The 19,254-nt window shown below is 45.5% G+C and overlaps 1 protein-coding gene across 1 annotated transcript; it reads left to right on the forward strand.

Moving 5' to 3' along the window:
- Positions 1–1,490: 1,490 nt before the first annotated feature.
- LOC311195546 (UDP-N-acetylglucosamine transferase subunit ALG13-like) lies at positions 1,491–19,083 on the forward strand. Its single transcript, XM_084268947.1, has 21 exons — positions 1,491–1,632; positions 1,944–2,106; positions 2,333–2,471; positions 4,042–4,143; positions 5,336–5,455; positions 5,657–5,864; positions 6,078–6,161; positions 6,754–6,804; positions 7,535–7,581; positions 8,303–8,375; positions 10,081–10,162; positions 10,510–10,690; positions 11,527–11,602; positions 12,264–12,372; positions 13,554–13,618; positions 14,511–14,611; positions 15,308–15,432; positions 16,024–16,261; positions 16,425–16,538; positions 16,729–16,885; positions 18,898–19,083. Exons 1-21 carry the CDS (start codon positions 1,552–1,554, stop codon positions 19,051–19,053), a joined length of 2,472 nt encoding a protein of 823 aa, XP_084125073.1. The 5' UTR covers positions 1,491–1,551; the 3' UTR covers positions 19,054–19,083.
- Positions 19,084–19,254: the final 171 nt, after the last annotated feature.

The raw sequence follows: 19,254 nt of genomic DNA on the forward strand, positions 1-19,254 counted from the left end.
AAAAATAAATATACGTCAGTGTGGCTCAATCACAGTAAATGAAAGCAGCAAGGGCCTAATGAGCACTGTGAATGAGCCATTAACGTGGCAATCAGAGGTATCCTCAACATAGCTGCATATAATCTTTCTGGGAATGGCCTAATAAAGACATGACCCCAACTACTAACTTAATTCAGGGAATAAACAGATTTACATCTGAGTAGTTTCTTTTTGTAGAACTGTACAGAGTTATGCTTACAATTACGAAATAAAACTGTGAGTCCAGTTTGTGCAAGTGCCAAGGGGTTATTCTCATGATGCAGTGGACAAGACCGTGTTAACAGATTATCCCTCTCCCTTTCCCCCAGGTTTTCATCACCAAAAGAAAATATACCTGAAATAATTAATTTACTGGCTGCTTTATCTTTGTAATGATTCAGTGTGATTTAGCACTGGACTACTCTCCCCAGAAAGGGTCTTCATCTCCAGGGATTTCCTGTCCCTTGGCTCGTAGAATCCCATTCCCCAGGGAGCTGACTTGCTTTTGTTCCAGGGAGTACTTCTCCCTCAGTCCCCAGAAGGTAGTAAGCCCAGCCTGGCACAGCATTAGGAAGAAGCATGCTCAGCCAAAAGGCAGCAGGGAGGAGGGGAAGCCCACCCGTACTCCATACTGAGAATGTGTCTTTCAGAAGGTCAAAGAGGGCAAGAAACCCCCTCCATGTTTCTAAAGCTACAGAGATTTGTAAGGCTCTGTTCTCTGCACAGGAATACAATCACCTCCACAGCAGACTTTAGAGAGAACACTGCCTTGCAGGGGAGAGATGGGAGAGAGAGAGGAGTGCTGCCCTGAGGAGCTGAGCCCGGGCAGGGGCCAAGCGAGGACAAGAAACCAGGAGGACACCAGCCCTGGCTGTGATTGCAGTCCTGCTTTCAGGGCTCTCCCTCGTCTCCAGGCTCAGTTCCTGTGACAGGCTCATCTCTTGAGGCCGAGTACGTTTCACTCCTGACTTTCTGGAGCCAGCCAGAGGCCAGCGGGCAGCGCCTGCTGCCAGAGAGGGCAGCGCCTCGGGGGCCTGTCGGGAGCGGGCACAGCCGGGAGCGCGCTTCTCTGAGCCGAATGCACTTCCCTCCTGTGCCGCATCCCCACCGTGCCCGCGGCACCGGTGGAAGGCTGTCCAGAGAGCAGAACTCCCTCTGACAGAAAGGCAGGCCGCGTCCCCCGGCTCTCCCGCCTCTGGTGACGCTGCCGCCAGCACGGGCGCTCGGGGCCGCCTCAGCCCCCTCGGGCTGCCATGGCAGCGGTGCTGCTTTAGGCAACAGCTGTCTGGAGCGTCAGCTCACCCATTACCACCCCCGCAATGCCGCTCCCGCTAAGCGCCGCGGGAGGCCCGGGCTGAGCTGACTCAGAGCCTGGGCCCGGGCAGCGGGCGGGGTCGGCGGGGAAGGGGAGTGCCCTCCCGGCCGCGCCCCGCCCCCTCAGGCCGGCAGCCATTTCGGGGAGCGCGGCGGGCGGGCGGGAAGAGGAGCGCGGCGCCCCCTGGTGGCGCCCCCCTCACAGGGCAGGCGCCCGCCATGAAGTCCGTCTTCGTCACCGTGGGCACCACCAGCTTCGACGACTTGATCGCGACGGTCTGTTCCCCGGCCGCCCTGCAGGTGAGGCGGCGGGCGGCGCAGCACCGCTCCGTGAGCCACTCGGCTCCGCGGGAAGCCGCCGCGGGCCTCCCCTTCCTGGCCTGCTCGCGGAGGGCGCCTGCGCGGCCCCGCCCTCCTCCCGCCAGTGACTGCCGGGGGTGGCTGAGGGGGCGTGAAGCGGCCTGAGGGAGAGGAGGCCCGGCCCGGCCCGGCCCGGCCCGGCCCGGCCCGGCCCGGCCCGGCCCAGCCCAGCCCAGCCCAGCCGCCTACCTGTCATCGTCCCGTGTCGTCCCCCCTATTCCCTTCTCCTCCTCTTCCTCTCTCCGCCGCAGGTGCTGCAGGCCCGCGGCTACGAGAAGCTGGTGCTGCAGGTCGGGCGGGGCGCGCTGGAGCCGGCGCCGAGCAGCAGCCCGGCCTTGGCGGTGGAAGCCTTTCGCTTCAAGGACTCGCTGGCTCAGGACCTGTGCGAGGCGGACCTGGTCATCAGCCACGCAGGTAGAGCCCCGTTCCTTTGCCGCTTCTCCTGGGGGCCGGAGTGGAAACCGGATGGTTCTCTGCGGCTCGGGGGAGGGCTGGCAGCCACTGCTCGGCTCCGCAGCTGGAGCTGAGCAGCCAGGTGTGTCCCCGGGAGCCTCCCGAAACACGGGGGGCAGGGGGTGGTGGTGGTATTTAATCTGTCGGGGATAAATAAAACTCACCGTGTTTTCTGTTTCTCTTGTAGGTGCAGGCAGCTGCCTGGAGACTCTAGAACAAGGAAAACCGCTAGTAGTAGTAATAAACGAAAAGCTGATGAACAACCATCAGCTTGAACTGGCAAAACAGCTCAACAGAGATGGGCACGTCCTGTGCTGTAATTGCAGGTACGGAGCTGCTGTGGCTGTCCTGGGCTAGCAGTGCTCTGCAGCACCCCACAGGGTGTTTATCACAGTATTGAGAACGCAGCAAGGAAATTGATGTCCTGCACTGTAAAAACCACTTGTTTGCAAGATAGTTTTTCCATAGTGGATACATGAACATTAGGTGGTAATTTAGCAAACTTATGAAGTCTTTTGACTCCTTTTAATTTTTATTACCTTTTTTTTTTTAAGGATACATGTAGTCAGCTTGAAAGGAGAGCAATTTAAGCTTGATAGAAGTGATTTGGTTTGGAACAGTCTGGTACCATCCTGGAGGCACCTAACAGCTTCTCTCCCTGCTCTTTCTCACTAGTTGTTGGATTCTTTTCCAAAGTCTAGAAATAATAACAATGCAGACAAGTTTGTAACCATAAGCCATAAGGAGTAAATTGCTCTCTGCAGGCTTAGGACTCCATTTCATCATCTTACTACGTGGATTTTCCTTTAGGGATGTACTGATGTAATAAGATACCTGGAGTATTTAGAACAAAACATAAGGATGGCCTTACTGATATGGATCAGGAGTCCGTGTAGCTCCATATGCTATTTCCAGTAGCCTTGTGCAAATTGCCAGCCAAAAGCAGAAATGGGACAAGAATGTATGGTACTTCCTTGTCTTACTCTCCTTCTAATGCCCTTAAATACATACATTCAGGGGATTCCTACATCAGATGCTATCTGCATAGTAACTTCCAGCGCTGCTGTCTTCCTAGTGCTGATTCAGGCTGTCCTTTTAACCAAGCTTCCTGAATCCAGAGCATCTTCTGACAGGGAATTCCATTACTGCCTGTCACTTCAGGAAAAACAAACCACCAAACAAACAACTGCCAAGAAACCTCCCCACTACCAACAACAAACACAGCTCCTATAGTTTGAATTCATCCTGACTCCTGTTAATTCCATTTGCTTTCTTGTTTTGACTACATTTTCCTGGTTTTATTTGTTATTAGTTGTGATTGATCACACTCTGTAAATAGATGACCCCTAAATTGGAGGCAGAGGGAACGCAACTCCCATTATTTTGTCTGCAGGTTTCATAAACCTGTTACCTCAGTGCCTCTGACAGCTTTGGAGAGGAAAGAATGTTTCTTTCTTTTGCTGACTGGTGCCTAGCCTTGGAGCCTTCCTTGCAGTCAGGAACAGCGAGCAAAGAGACTGATTTCGCTGTTCTTTCTGGCTGTGTGTTGAAGAGCTAAGCCCTGTGTTCATGGATTTCTTGGTATGGTTTATGGTGAAGACCCTCAGGTCTTGTTCAGCCTCCCAACATGGCAGCCACAGAGGGTGAAGGAGTTAGAGCTGAGGTTGTCTGTCCAGAGCTGTGGCTGAGGGTGAAGAGTGTTCTCAGCCTTGCTGCCTGGGAGCTGGTGATGGTGCAGGCCCTCTTCTTCCTTTCCATACGTGTCCTTACTTGTGTTTCCATGCTGAAGAATTACATACATGTGAATGGGAAGAAAGCAGTATGAAGAAAAAAATACCCTTTGGGATGATTTTTTAATTATTACTTATTTCTGGGGGGGGTTGTGTATCTTTACAGCACTCTTGTGGATACACTGCAGTCGATGGACTTGTCAACTTTGAAACCTTTTCCTCCTGGACGGCCAGAAAAGTTTGCTTTGTTCTTGGATAAAGTTGTTGGGTTTCAATAAACAATACAGAAGAATAAAGGGGCCAGAATAAAACCTTTTTCCTTTCCTGGTGAGGCCTTCCATGCTTAAGAGTCCACCAACTGGGACAGACCCTCAATGAAAACCTCTGTTGACATTAACTGTCGTCAGGTGGTTTCCTGTGTAGTGCCAGCTCCAAGGCAGCTGGTGTAGCTCCGACAAGGAGGGGCAGCGTGTGAGTTGTCTGGTTTCTTGGACAGACAGATGCACCACAAAATCTGCACCACATTGGTAATTGCGGTGAGGAGGACAAGCTAAATTACTGCTTAACTGGCGTGGCATCTGCATAGCAGCCTCTTCATCATATCTGCCTAGTACTAGTGGAAACAAGTTGTCCTTGTTGATGTTCCTGGGGTGCTCTGCAGCTCCCCTGTGTGTTCACAGAAGCACTGGAAAGAATTTCAAAAGTGAGGGACTGAAGCCTCTCTGAAGGGAAAGGGGCACGTGGTGAATCTGGGGGGGGGGGAAGAGCACAGCACTGCAAGCCTGCTGCCGGTCACCACCTGATTTTGGGTGACTTATTCCCAAAGGAAGGAGAGGAATGGGGGTGGCAGGACGAGCAGTCTCCTTGTGTGCTGTTACCCATCGGTGCTTGGACTTGGAGTGCAGCGTTCCTAATCCCACACCCATTGCAGCTCCCCAGTATTGAAATTGCCAACTGTGACGATGCTGTCATCAATTTCAGTAAATATTTTGAGAAAACACGGGGTTTAAACTTCCAAAGGCTCCTGCAGCCTGAAATACCCCAGAGCTGCCCCAGGGGGGTGGTGTTGGTGCTCTCCCCTTTCCTGGGTACGCTGGGGGCTGTTACAGAGCCTCCCCAAGTGCTGCACCTGATGCTGGGGTGCAGCTTTCGGGTAGCAGCGTGCTCCAAATCCAGCATGAGGGCCACACCTGGAATTGATCCTACTCTGCAGTTGTGTGCGAGTGGATTTTGCTGACCCCCCAAAGCTCCCCCCACCCCCAGTAGCTGATTAGGAGCAGGTGGGATTTCCCTTCCGCAGCGGTTCTGGCAGCTCTCCTCCCGGACAGGGGGGGCTGGCAGGAAATTTGGAAGAACCCTTGTTTTTGCCCCGCCAGTTCCTTGCAGTCCACCTCGAGCGATTAAGTCGGAGGGAGTTAGTTTAGCTGGGGCTCCCCTCCCCGAGGCGGGTCCGGGAGGAGACGGTGCCTGCGGGGGACCTACGGCAGCTTACCGAGCGAGACCGGGGGGGGGGTGCTGGAGGAGAACGACCCCGCCACGGCCGGACTCCCTTACAGCCCTTCAGCGGGGGAGCGGGACAGGTAACTGGGACTCTTAAAATGGGGGCAGCCGTGCGCAGGCCCCCAGAGGAGGCTCGCCGGGAGAGCGGCGCTGGAGCCGGGGCCGCGCTGCGGGAGCGGCGCTGCCCGATACCGGCCGCGGGGCCCGGCGCAGGTGGGCGCGTTTGGGGTGGCCGCTCATTAGCCGCGGGCACGCGCTCAGCTGCCACGCGCCCCGCGCAGCGTCCCGCGCGGAGCCGGCGCCTCTCGCCTCAGCCGTTACCGCCTCAGCCGTCGCCGGGCGGGAAGGATGCAGAAGGGCTGGAAGAAGTACTTCGGGCAGAAGTCCTTCAGCGAGGTGGCCATGGACGAGTACTTGGGCAGTCTGGGGCTCTACCGCAAGATGACGGCCAAGGACGCCTCCTGCCTCTTCCGAGCTGTCTCGGAGCAGGTGGGTGGTGAGGTGGTCGGGTCGGGGGTTCCCCTGCAGACCCTCTCCTGGGTGGCCGAAGCGAGGTGTGGCGGGTGGTTCCTCTGCTCTTCAGCATTGCCTCTCCCTGCTTTCTGGTGTCTTAAACTCTCGAGGAAAGCAGCCCTAGGGTGAGGCCTAACTTACTGAGACAATTGCGGGGTTTCTTTCTTCACCTTTCTTTTTCTTTTTCAGCTGTTTTCATCTCAAATTCACCACGGGGAAGTCAGGAAGGCGTGTGTCTCGTTTCTGAGGCGACACCAGCGTGAGTTTGAATCTGTAAGTAACGTGTGTGTCAGGCAGTTCTGCACGTGTAGTAACGTGGCAGGGGGTGAGTGGTTTAGCGGTAAAAATACCCACGTAAACATACAGGCTGACAGTCTGCCAGGTTTGGTAGACATTAGGGAGGCGCCGGGGGATTGCTTGGGTGCCTTGATTTGAGTTGCATGATTTCTAGGACTTTGGAAATACACAGTCAAACAGAACTTGCAAGTCGCTGATGCCTGAGCAACCAGGCGGGTGACAATTTGGTGTGTTATCTGTGGAGGAAATGTTGTGGAATTCGGTAGGTAGGAAATATGTAGGGTTTTGGAACATTGAAAAGTGGTGAAAAACTCAGCTGTTTAATCACTGCATGAAGTTGTGTGTATTTTTGAGGGGGAAGGGGTTGTTTGGTTGCCTATGTTCTGTACTCCCAGTCAGACCACAGCCTTTCAGAACCCCAAAATTATAGGGATTGGCAGACTAGTTCCAAACTTGGTTTCTATGCTCCCTGTGCTCAACAGCTAACACTGGGGTGTGTTTAGGTTTAGCTTCGCTCTCCAACTGGCTACACTTTTATATTGGTTTTTTTCCTTTGTTTTGTTGAAAGTATGTGGAAGGATCATTTGAGAAATACCTTGAGCGACTAGAAGATCCACAGGTAAGACTGATATATTTGTCAAGTGATTAAAATTTAAGGAGACTAGAGCAGGAAAGCAATTAGGTGATTAGGTGTGGTGGTTTGAGTTTCTATTTTTAGAGAGACCCTAATCCTGGCGTCTCATTTGCATAGGTAAATACCCTGGTTTTGTACCGAGTATTCACATGTAAAATAATAGCAGTTTTTGTGGGGAACTCTTTTGTGCAAAGAGGCAATTTAACAGCTATGCAGTAAAGCTCGGGCCTCTCACGTGCTTGTTTGTAGTTGCGATTCTTCCTGAGGGAGAAAGCGAAACACGTGGAGTGTGTCTCCCATCAAATGGGTATTGGGCTTTGCAATACTTTGCTCCTTCCTTTATGCCCAGGTTCGAATGCTAGAATTCAAACTTTTATTTCTTTAGGCTTTAATCAGTAACTATGGTGAATGCAGCAGTCTCTGAAACAAAAGGAGTGCTTTCAATTAAAAGAACCCTCAAACTATCTTGAGTAATGTGTGAAGGGCTGCTGCCAGAACTGGCTCCATTTTACCGAGTTTGGTAATTGTGGCCATCCTGTGTTGCAGACCTCCCCACCTTCAAAATTCCTAGTATCTCAACTCTCACTGCATTGATTGTTTGTTTTCACAAACTGATGACTTTGGGTAGGTATTTTAATACTGCAGAGAGCTAGAATAGACCTCTCAGTGCTGAAGAAAGCTCCTCTATATCATGTAATCTCATAATCTTGCTCAGGAAAGTGCTGGCCAGCTGGAAATGAGTGCTTTATCGTTGATGTACAAGTAAGTGTCTTTCTCTTGAGTTTCATTTTGGTTTGGACTTGATGGTGTTTGGGTTCTGCTTGTCACTGAGGTATTAATGTGACAAACGCCACCCTGCTAACAAAATTGCTGTTCTCATAGTGTGGATTAAAAAGAGGGTCTGTTTACAGAAATGTTTATTTGTTATCTGTTTGCTGATGTTAAACTCTGAAGTCAGCTCTTTACCTTATTTGGTGTGTAAACTGATGTTTATTTCAAAGATAATGTAAACATGCCCAGGTGCTGCTGTGGTGCTAAAAACGCTGCTATCCTGTAGCAAGCAGTCTGGCTCTCCAGAGGCAGAAGGAGGAATTCTCCCTTTGAAGGGTCATTCTGTTCTAGGACTGAAGGAACAAATTGCAAGAGTTAGTAGTTAGCAGGGCGACTAAATCAATCTTAACTGTCTCAGTGTGTGAGCAGCCTGCTGTAAGCATAAGGATTTGACCCAGTATAATATGTGTTTGTGATTTAATACAGTGGTCTTTCCCAGGTAACACTGGTGAACTCGGGGGGGCAGGGTTACTTCACTATTTCAGCTATTGCTGTATGGTAGCATTTATCAGGAAACACATACTGCTTGATTTTATTTTTTTTTCTATAAACTAACAGCAGATTTTATAAGCAGCTCCCTGTGAACTCTTTCATAATGTGGTTCTACTGAAAGTGTGCTCTTTCAAGTCTTGTTTGATCTCCCCTTACCTAGGCGAGACTTTGTTCTGTACCGGTACCCTGGAAAGCCACCCACTTATGCTACAGATAATGGCTGTGAAGACAAGGTGAGGAGAAGTGAGGCAATTTACTACCCCCTGGATCCTAGTTACCTTCAGTCCTGCCCAGCTGTAAACACTTGCCACTGGAATTGAGCTATTGAAACTGCAGTGCTTTTGCAAACCTGCAGGAATTACCAAAGCTGACTTCAGCTCATGGAAGTCTCACGATATTTGCACAACAATTAGTGCAATTATAGTAACTTTGTATCCCATCTGAGGGATGGCTTGTGTGCTGTTCCCTTTTGTGTTGCTCCAGCTGATTATTGGAAAGAAGTTTAGTTTTGACAGGAAGAGGCTGCACCACAATTCCAGAGTATTTTTTTTTATATTTCTGAATATAAATATTTGGGTAAAATCACTTCCCAGTGGGAATTTGGTCTGACAAGGTAGGATGAAATACCTGGATTGAGTTGAAGAGTAGAATGAGATACGTTTATCATACTGGCAATGAGAAGGTGTTCTGCACTACTCCCTGAAGTTGGATACGGGATGCAGGGCTTTTTTTCCTAAAACAGACAAAATTAATGGAAATGGATTAATCCAACAAGCTGATCCATTTCTATCACATGCAAACTGAGCCCAGTGAAGAATGGGAGCTAATGAAACATCTTACCTATGCAGGAATTACTGCTTGTATGAAGGAACATAAAGGAGGAATACTCTCTGCTACCTCCCATCTGACCCCTCTGTTTCCCTGCAGTGGCATAGTTAGGTGGCTAGTTCAGACACAATGCCAGTGATGGTGCTGCAGGATGGGTTTAAGTAGGGGCTATTACATTTTAGTCTACACTGGAATATGTGCTGCTGCAGCTGTCCTCTGCTAGTTAGTATGTGTCTTTGTTTACCCATGCTGCTTTCTTATTCTGTGTGGTTTCCTGTGTGGCTTAATCTAATTCCATAGTGAATGAACTTTAAAAGTCAAGCAGCGTGGTCTAAACACGTGTTTGTCCTTGAAGGCTTTACCACCAGAGCTTCCATTAGACTGCACGTACAGGCAGCAAGCAGCTCTTCCTGGTGTTCCTCATTCTCACTGTGAGATGAGAGCTTGTGCTGGCAGAAAGCATCATGCACTAAGAGCCCTGGCATCCCAGCTGCTTCCCTGGGATGCATCCTTGCTGGCAATGTGCTGACAGCTGCCTGAGGGCTTCTGTTGGCTGTGGTTAACATGCTGAGGTGGGGTTGGGTGTACATGTAGGTGGTGTATCAATGCATACATTGCAGAAAGCATGCATCCTCTTCAAAAGGAAGCATAATTACCCTGTATTAAAAGCAAGGCTTCGTTGAGGGATAGCAGAGTAGATGCTTTTGTGGGACCTCAGATAGGGAAGGGTGTGTGTGGACAGTGCATCCCAGGGTGCTATGTTTTATGCTTGTATTTACCTTAAGTCTTAAGCAGCTGGTGATTTCAGAGGTAAGCTGGAAACAAACTCTTGTACATCATGCTGCATTTAATTTGAAACAAATAGATAGTTTTTCTTTATGCAATAGACAAACTTATTTAGAGACTTTACCCTAGGGTTCAGTTTTAAGATCATTCAACAGCTTTTTCGTGTTTGTATTGAGAATATTTTTGTTTTCTTGATGAGTTGATGTCAACTGTAGGGTGAAAGAATAATACAGTCTTGAGCTAGGATATCTAGCTAACCTAAGAGGTTTTATTTCATTCCAGCCTTAAAGCCTTTCTTGCCTTTTTTTCTTTGATTTTTCCCAGATTTTACTGTGTTGTTCTGGCAACGGCCATTATGACTCTGTGTATACAAAACAATTCCAGGAAACTGCTGCTTTTTGCCAGGGTAATCTTGAAATAATTTTTCTGTAGAAGAGAATTACGTGTTTTCATATGGTTGTAGGCTGTGTATGTTTTTTGGGGGGGAGGAGAGACATGGAAACTCATCTATAGTATATTATACATACACCCATTATTCTATCTGTTAAGTGGGGTACTGGAGCAAGTGATTTCCATAAGTCCCTTTTCCCTATGTGAATTGTTTTATAATCCTCTCCTTAATTACATTTAATGTAATTAGTGCCTTGTAACAGTAGATAATGTCTGAAGATGCCCTTACCTTGCAAACTGCAGTAGTTCTTACAGATCTGGTATTGCCTTAATTTGGTTTGAGCTTTGTGTTGATTTGTTCAGCTGTATTGTATAAGATCCTGTACAAAGATGTGTTTGGCATGGATGAGGAAGAATTAAGGTCTGCAGTTGAGATGTTTCGAAGTGGATCCAAGAAGAACAGAAACAGTGGCTCTGTAGGAAGTGAGGATGCAAACTTTGATTGTCTTCATGAAAAAGTACCCCGAAATCCATCAGAAAAGAGGTAGTATTTTGGGAAGGGAGTGCTGTAAAAGGGGAGGAGGAAAAAAATTACGTGCAAAGGGCAACTTTTCCAAGTTCCTTTAAATGTTTGTGGGGTATTAACTCTTTCCTATGTTGTGGTACACACACAAAATTAAAGTATGTTGCAGAGAATGCACTTTCCTTGGAGCTGGGAGGTGTCTGTAATTGAACATCCTCTGCTGCTGCTATGTTATAGTTGTTTGTTAGTCTGTAAATGGCAGCTTATCTGTAAATAAAATTGTTCTGTAGCTCTGCAGAGGCAACAATGTGTAGAGAAACTGAGCTCTGCATTATTTTCACATTGGCAGTTCTTTAATGGAACTGTACCCCAAGCAGACAGCTAAGTGGTGGCATTAATCAAATCTTAATCACTGGGGATGAGGGGAACAGACAGGACATACCTGTAGAAACCCTCATATCCCTTGTTTTCAGGTCACTGGAAAGGCTGGAGGGGTTACCTCTGACTGTTACGGGATGCTTGCAGATGACATTGGTTTGATGGGTCTTAGAACAGAATGAATTCTTGTACTTGACAGCCCAGCAGTTTAACCAGGCAGTGGGATCACCTTCATCCTTCCCTAACACAGGCAGTAGCCCTTCTTAGGGCTGGGTGAGGGAATAAGTAAAGGTCATGTTCTTGAAACTAGGCAAAGGATTGTCCTGTGTGGCATCGAAGTCGTGGCTGGTGTTTAAGGTAAAATCTACCACTTGATGGCACCATGGTACTTTTTCAGATTATATGAACAGTTGGTTGATTTTAATCCTGGCTGGAAATTGTGCATTGTATCTTTTGTAATCTTATTTTCAATTACTTAGAGTGGACGACTGGGAAGGAAATGATACTGACAATCCACAGGAAGATAAGTTCAAACAAGGCATTGAAGAAGAAAAGGTTTGTCAGCTAGGGAAGAATTCCTTATGGTGGTTTGGTTTTTGTTGGGTTTATATGGTGTTAGCCTTGTTAAGGCTAGACCCTCTTTTCCACTTGCAAAAAAAATTGCTTTTTGGAAAGTGGGTGGCTTATTTTTCCATCTGCTTGTCTTTTGGTTTTGCTCTTGATTTTCTATTAAATTGGCTAAACCTTTTTCCTTTCTCAGATTCTCTTGTCCTTCTCTAGCTAATATTCCCAGATATTTCCTGATCTGCCAATTATTTTTCCCTGAAATGGTTTAAGTCAGTTAACTTCTGTTTTGAACGCAGTATAAAACACTTTGGAACGCTTTAGAAAGTATATTGAAACTCATTTTCAGATATAATCACTGAAATTACCACCTGCTATTGAAGCCATGGCTTCAGTGGTCTGCTTAGCTTCCTTTGATTCTTTTTGAATAAAGATTGTGCCAAGTGTTACTCTTGAGCTTGTTTCTAACCTTCCCAAAGTCTGTTTGCTCAGCTTTTGAATGCTTGAATGTATTTTCATATTCTGGAGCTGAAAATTTAGGAAAATACTGTGTGTCTGTCTCTAAATGGTCCATGCATGCTGGCAGGATTGTGACTGTGCTGAACATACTTAATGCACTTGTTAATGCTCTATTTCAACTCTGTGTTTCTAGTCTCCAGAAAATCCATCAAGGATGCCTGTTCCTTATAAAGTGCTAAAGGCACTGGATCCTGAGATCTATCGAAATGTGGAGTTTGATGTTTGGCTGCACAGCAGAAAAGGTATCTTTAGAAAGGGAAAATAAAACAACTCTTTGTACTAGGCTCAGTGATAAGTTGATGACTCTGAGGCTTATGTCCTTCATGGCTGAAATATGAAAGATACTGGTTAAACAGCAGATCCTTGTAGGTAGTACGTCTTCTTGCTCATAGCTGGTTTCTTGGCCTTATTTCAAAGTATAAAATACACTGCTGAGGACACTGTATAATGATGCTAAAAGATTATTAAAATGTGACCTATGCTACTTACTGACTGTAGTACAGGAAACACAAGGACTCAAAGCTGAGTACAGAACTCTGTTCTGTTGGAAATCACTCAAATTTGAGAGTGTTCTGTTGCAGCATGTGTGCAAGGGCTTCTGATTTTTAAAGCTCAACTTTGGCTTCAGAGTTGTATAATAATGATGATCTCAAATTTAGCACTGAAATCTGTCAAATGAAATGAGTTTTCTCTTGCTTCCCAGCTCTGGATTTGAACAGTCTGGAGAGGTTTTGTTGTCTTTGTAGCTTGCAACAGGCTGCTGCTTTTTGGCACAACTGAGGCTGATCTGTAAAGCAAGAAGTAACTGAGAGAGAAGTTTTGAAGTGGTGTTTGGTGTCTGACCCAAAGTGCTTTGCTGAAGAACACTAGCATTTTACAACAGCATAAAGCAATAATGAGGGTCATTAAAATTCTTTGTGAACAGAGAATAGTAACTAATTGCATATGCAGAGTAGTGACATGCAGAGAATGCAGGCAAGGAATGGAGCAAAAACCTATTGAAACTCAGCAGCAAGGAAAGTGTAGACAACCTTGTTTTTTCCTGGATAACCTCTCACTTTTGCCAAATGCCACCAGTGTTCTGGCAAGACATGTCCAGAGTTCTTAATGCCAGGATTGGTATTAAATGCAGGACTGACTTGGTACCATCACAAAAGGCACTGTAGTATTGAAGTAGTAGTGCTGTTTGCTGCATTATCTGGATGTTCTTGATCTCCTGTGACTTAGCCTGGTTATAGTCTAAGAACATCTGCAGTTACTTCACTGTTACTGCAGGGAATGTTCAGATATGCATAAGAAATATTTAACTCAGTTGGCCTGTAACTTGTAATTTGATACTCTCATGAAGTGCTTGTAGGATACATGAAGAAAGAACAGTTTTAAAGGTTTTTTCCTTTTTATTTATTTATTCATTTATTTTTAGAGCTTCAAAAAGCTGACTACATGGTGTTTGCTGGGAGACAGTACTATATAGGAGACAAGTGTCAGGTTAGTACTCAAAGGAGACTCAGTAATGATAAATATTAAAACTGTTTTAAATGGAGTATGGTAAACTATATAAAATCATTTGACTTTGTAGAATTTTCCAAGGCTTTTTCTCATTTTCTTTCTTGTAATTTAACTTCCTTTCCCATTTAATTTCTTTCCAAAATTTACCTTTAAGCATTGGGTAGTGTGAAGGAAAAGCTGCTTGGAAGCTCATTGTGAACCAGTGATACACGTGATGAGCGGGGAAGTTCCAGGCTGAGAGCTGTAAATGTGCAGGGCATGCATGTAAGGCAGATGTCCAGTAGCTTTTTCCATTGGGGGTCAGCAGCAAGTCTGGTCAGCTTTCCTCCTCTCAATAGTAACACTAGCAAATATTTTTATAGAATAGAAAGGGAAGAGCTAAATATGGGGGTGTAGCATAAGCTGGCCAGAAGATGCTGAAAGGAAAGTCAGCTTTCTTTGTATTCCAGTGCTGTATGTGGTAAGGGCTTATTTTTGTCACTGTTTGAGGTAGTGCTGATGATTTACACAGTGAGTTGTTTCTGGCTGAGCAGAGCTTACCTTTCCAATTTCCTTCCTGTTCTTAAATAGCAGCCTTCCTTGGTACTTATCTGCTTGGCATAGTGTATAAAAGTAAGTTAGAAAGTGAGTATCATCTTTATCTCTCAGTCACTCATAAGACTCATCTTCATTTTCATGTTTTCTCTCACTGAAGTTAGTACAGTGCTCTTTATTTCTGCCTGCTGTTTTGAAGAGGTATTTGAGACTCCTGGGCCAACTCTGTAACATATGATCAGCTAGAAGCACCCTTTGCTTCTAGTGGTTTGAGGGCAGTGTTCTGGATTCCCTAATACAGTTTGGTGTTGTTACAGCTTCACTGTTTTCTCTCCAGGTACGTCTGGAGCCTGGAGGTAAGTATTACAATGCTCATATCCAGGAAGTTGGACAGGATGACAGCACACTGACTGTATTCGTTGAGGAGCTGGCAGAAAAGTAAGTAAACTGGTGATGACTTCATCTTTGAACTCTGGCAGAGTTTGTATATTCACAGATGCTCAAAATAGGATTGTTAAGATACTTTGAAAAGAGAACCAGGGCTTGTAAATATAAAGTCATGCTTTGCTTCCTTATTGACGGTCACTCTTCACATAGAATGTTGCAAGATTTCTTCTCTTGGATTTCTAATGAGCAAAATCATCCTTGTAATGTTTTCTAAACTCTTGCTGCTGTTTCTTTTCTGGAATGTGAAAGTGATCTTTGCACATGGACAGTAAATTATTTTCTGTTGGTTTCTCTGGAGTTTTTACATTGTACCCAAACAACTAAATAACTTGCACTTCTGGTGAGTCTAGTCACTTTGTCAGTCTTGCTGTTGAAAGCATTCACCTTTCTCCAAACCTGAATTTCTGTGTTGTCAAAGGCTTTCAGGTGTACCTCTGAAGGCATACAAATGCAGGGAAGAAAGACTGAAGTCAGTAGTATCAAAACTAAAAGCCAGCTTGCCTTTTTTAATGAGTAACAGTGATGTGTGCTTGGTGTCAGAGAAACAGATTTTATTACTGCAAGCTCCCTCCATTCTTGTCTTTGTGGGTGTTTCCTGTTTTCTTAGTGTTGCTTCAGCTTACGTTCCTGTGCAGTTCTGAGCAGTATATTGTTGTGGCACTACTGACACTGGTGTTTTTCATGTAGGCATACAGTTTCTCTGGCAAACTTAAAACCTGTGACCCAGGTGGCGCCTGTCCTTGCCTGGAATACTGTTCACAGCCGAAAAGGAACCTATCAGAAAATAGCAAGTGGATACTTTGCAGGAATAGGTTTGTACAAGGTTCCCATTCCTTCCCTCAGGGCTGGTGGAGACACTCCTGACAGCAGGCTTTGGATATTGGAAGAGATTTAATTCAGCCTGTGATAAAAGCCTTGGTCCCTGCAGGGTTTTGATGTAAAATGATCCTTCAGGCAGAGGGATGGATTTGCCTTTGCAAAGGAGCAAATCCATTGAAAGTATATAGCAAAGTTGGCACTGCTCAAAATCAGCAGCAGGAAAAGTGGCGTTTGAGGACCATTTGAGAAGGCTCAGTCTGTGAATCAAAGAACTTGTCTGATCTGCCTTAGCAAAGATAGATGAGTGGACAAGGGCTGCCCTAGCCAATGTTTTGTATTTGTTTCATTTGGAGAGGTTTTTTTTCAATAGAAATGCAGCCTTCATAAAGATACTTTAACACTAAAGATACTTTAGCACTGGTTTGATCAGCTAAAGTTGGGAAGGTATTTACATGTGAGATGCTTGTATCTGCTCATAAGTTGGAATGCGTATTGACTCGTCTCAAATGACAAGAGCAACATAGTTCTGGAGTCAGCTGTTGAAGGTGTAAATCTCTCTCTTCTCTCCTCAACTGAAACTGCAGAAGTGGATATGAAAACACGGAAGAGGATGCTTAAGAAAGTTCGTGGGAGGGAAGTCTTTATGACTGTGGCTTATAGCAGGGCTCAGCCGGTTCTTCCACCCCGGCTGCAGGCCGGTGTTCCTTTGGGGCGCTCTCCTCCAGTTCACTGCTCACAGGGTGCTGGGAACATGGCACCTTATGAACTTTACCATCCTCAGAATCCTCCTCAGAGACATAGCCGTGGATTTGGGGTGCCAAGGTATGAAGGTTTGAAAACCTGTTTGAGATCACCACTCGTTTTCTGCTCATTCTTGCTGCAGATTAGTTAAGAAAGAGTTTGTGCTGTTTAATAGGTAAAACTGTGAATGAGCTCTATCTGAGAGGCACTTCTGGTAATTGCACCTTTTGCCCTTTAAACTTAGGGGATCTGGCCGATTTATAAACAAGCACAACATGGTTGGCCCTCAAATAGCATTTTACCCCAGTCCAGGAAAGAGATGCTATCAGAGCTATGACAATTTCTCCTTCAGGTCCTGGTAAGTGACTATAAACCTCTTTCTGAAACATTGCTCTAAATGAGCTGGGGAGGATGGTGGCATGTGGAGGGCTGAGTTGGCTGTGAATGGCGTGGTATGAAACAATGGGTTTATTTTGCTTGTCTGAAAAGAAAGCCAAGGTGAAACTCCAGACAGTGACGAGTGGTAACCTCCTGTCTTGTTTTTAAAGCGCATACAGCCGTAGCCGCCATCAGCTGCAGTGTGAGAATAAGGAATGTCAGTATGGCTTTGTGCCAGGGAATGGAGAGGAGCCTCATGGACCAGAAGATACTATAACTTTGTATGAAATTGAAGGAGAGGATGGTGCAGCTTTTCCTACTTTGCCAGTAAGTTATGAACAAGGTGTATGTTAAAACTTCTCAGAGGAGGGAAGGGAGCTGTACAAATGCTCAGCACTTTACTTAAATATACAGTAGTTGTGTGTGGGTGGGTTGTTTGGGGGTTAGCAGTAGATGAGTTTGGGTCTTGGCTTTTTTTTTTGAGAAAGGAAGGCTGGAATTAGTCTAGATCCTGTAAAACCTAAATTTTTAAAAAAATATTCCCTGTCTTCCTTCCCTTACCAGCAGCACGTGTTTTCTCTTTAGTATATTTTCATAGAAGGGCTAAGTTTTTCCTTTCTGTTGCAGTTTAAAAACAAAACAAAAAATTTCCCTTCCTACTGTGGTGGTCTGTCCAGCTTTAAATACTGTGGAAGAAAGCTTTTTACTTGTTTGCTACACTTGATTGCTTTTTTAAACTAGATTCAGAAACTATCTAGCAATAGCCTGGATTGTTCCTGTGAATTTGCAGTTATGAAGTTTTGGGCTAGCTTGTTCCCAAAACAGTTTCTACTGTTAAAAGAAATAGGAGAAAATTCTAAATCTAGACTTCTTTTAAAACAGTCTTTCTGTTGGATTGTAATTCAAGTGGCACAGTGTATTCTTAAACTTAAAAATAAGTATTTTTCTTTTATTTATAGACGAAGCCTAGTACAAAGCTGGATATGCTACCAAAAAGGAAAAACACCAATTTTTTGGTACCTAGGTATCTGAATAGGAAAGCAGGTATTTAGGGAGAAAACCCAACAAAACAAACCCACTACTCTGGCAGTTTGAATTTCTTTTTAGTAGTGAATTTAGCATGTGTCAGACTTGTATTTAAATGAGACAGTATGGAGCAGGGCTTTTTCAGCAGCAGCCCTTTTTTAATTTGTCCTCATGTGCTGGATCTGTAACATGTGCTCTGTTTTTCCTGCTCGAGTGTCAAGGAATAAGGACAGATTATCCTGCAATTTTTTTTCCTGACATGAAATCAATGTAGCTTACTAGCTTTTCCTCCCCACTTCTAGTCTAAAGCCTGCAGCTCCTGATGAATAGTTTTTCATGTTCATTCAGCGACTTTGTTATTGTCAATGCCAAAGCCTTTTCTCTGTCTCTTCCTTGTCTTGTTTAGTAAAGAAATATAACATTTCCTGGGGAAAGATGCATCTCACAGAAAACTCTGCCATCCTACTAGAGGCCTGGTGGGAGAATCTTCTGACTTACCACCTCTACTTCAACCTTGGAAATCTTACAAGCCTCTCTGAGCACTTTATCGAGCTCATAGTCACCATGTCTTCTGAGGAGACTTTTGAGTGTCACCTTAGCCATCACAAGAGTGAATCAACTTCTTTTACTTAAGCATCTCAATTCTTTGTTCCTGCTTCAGACAACTCTGTGTTTTAAATTGTGGTGCAGCTAAGGACTGACTTTGGTGCAATAGCAAAGGGCATGTGAAGTGTTGAAGGAGTCCTGTGGGAAACCTTGATGGGTGCTGTGCTCTAGAAGTCAGGGTTGCATGTTTGGGTCAAGTGCAGATGGTGGTGTCTGTGTCAGCAGTCAGCCATGGGTTTCACTAATTATGACTAATGATATTTTTTCTGTGATAATTGGAGTATTTGAATGAACTGATGTGCTGTTGGTGTGGTGGGAATACTCCAGGATGAGGAACAGTATGGGGGTAGCAGTCCTGGCTGTTGTCTGGGGTCTTCTATTCTCATTTTCATTTTTTTTTTTTTTTTAGCTTAAGATAAAGCTGACCAAGTTTTGGGAGGGAGCAACTTGACTGTATTGCAAAGGACATTGGTAGGATTTAAAAAGCAAATTACCTTAAATATGCTAGGCAGAATGAAAGGTACAGGAAAGAAATGTGGCAGCAGCTGTTCTGCTGCAGTCAAGGTGCATGGGAGTGGACACACAAATGGTAATTCTAGCAAGTTTGCAGCAAGCTTGGTCTGCCAGCCTCTTTCTGCTCTCTGTATAGAGAACATGGAAAGGCTTTAACCTACTTGTAAATGAATGCTTCTGACTTTGCTTTTTAGGGCCAGGGTAGCCCTGCTCCCATTGTCCATAGCCCAGGAGGATTTTGGGTAGCAAGGAGAGGCCCAAACTCTGTTCCACCTAACAAGCAGACCCTGAGTTCCTTGGAGGAGGAGGAGGAAGAAACAAGTGAAAATGGTGAGTTGCTAAAGGGTTAGTGGGCAGAGGGAGGTTTAGGACAACTTCATTGTGACTTTGGTTGTCAGAATAGGTTCCTTCCATGTCCTAAATACCTGTTTGTGAGCTTTGTGTATGTGTGTGAGCACGCTGCTGCTGTTCCTTGTCCAATGGAAGTGTCGCTTCTGTTGGAAGCTTGATAGCTTGTGGTTGCATAGGTCTGTAGCAAGCAAAGTCGCTGC

This window comes from Gallinula chloropus, assembly GCF_964237585.1.
Source record: "Gallinula chloropus genome assembly, chromosome: 11".
NCBI lineage: Eukaryota > Metazoa > Chordata > Aves > Gruiformes > Rallidae > Gallinula > Gallinula chloropus.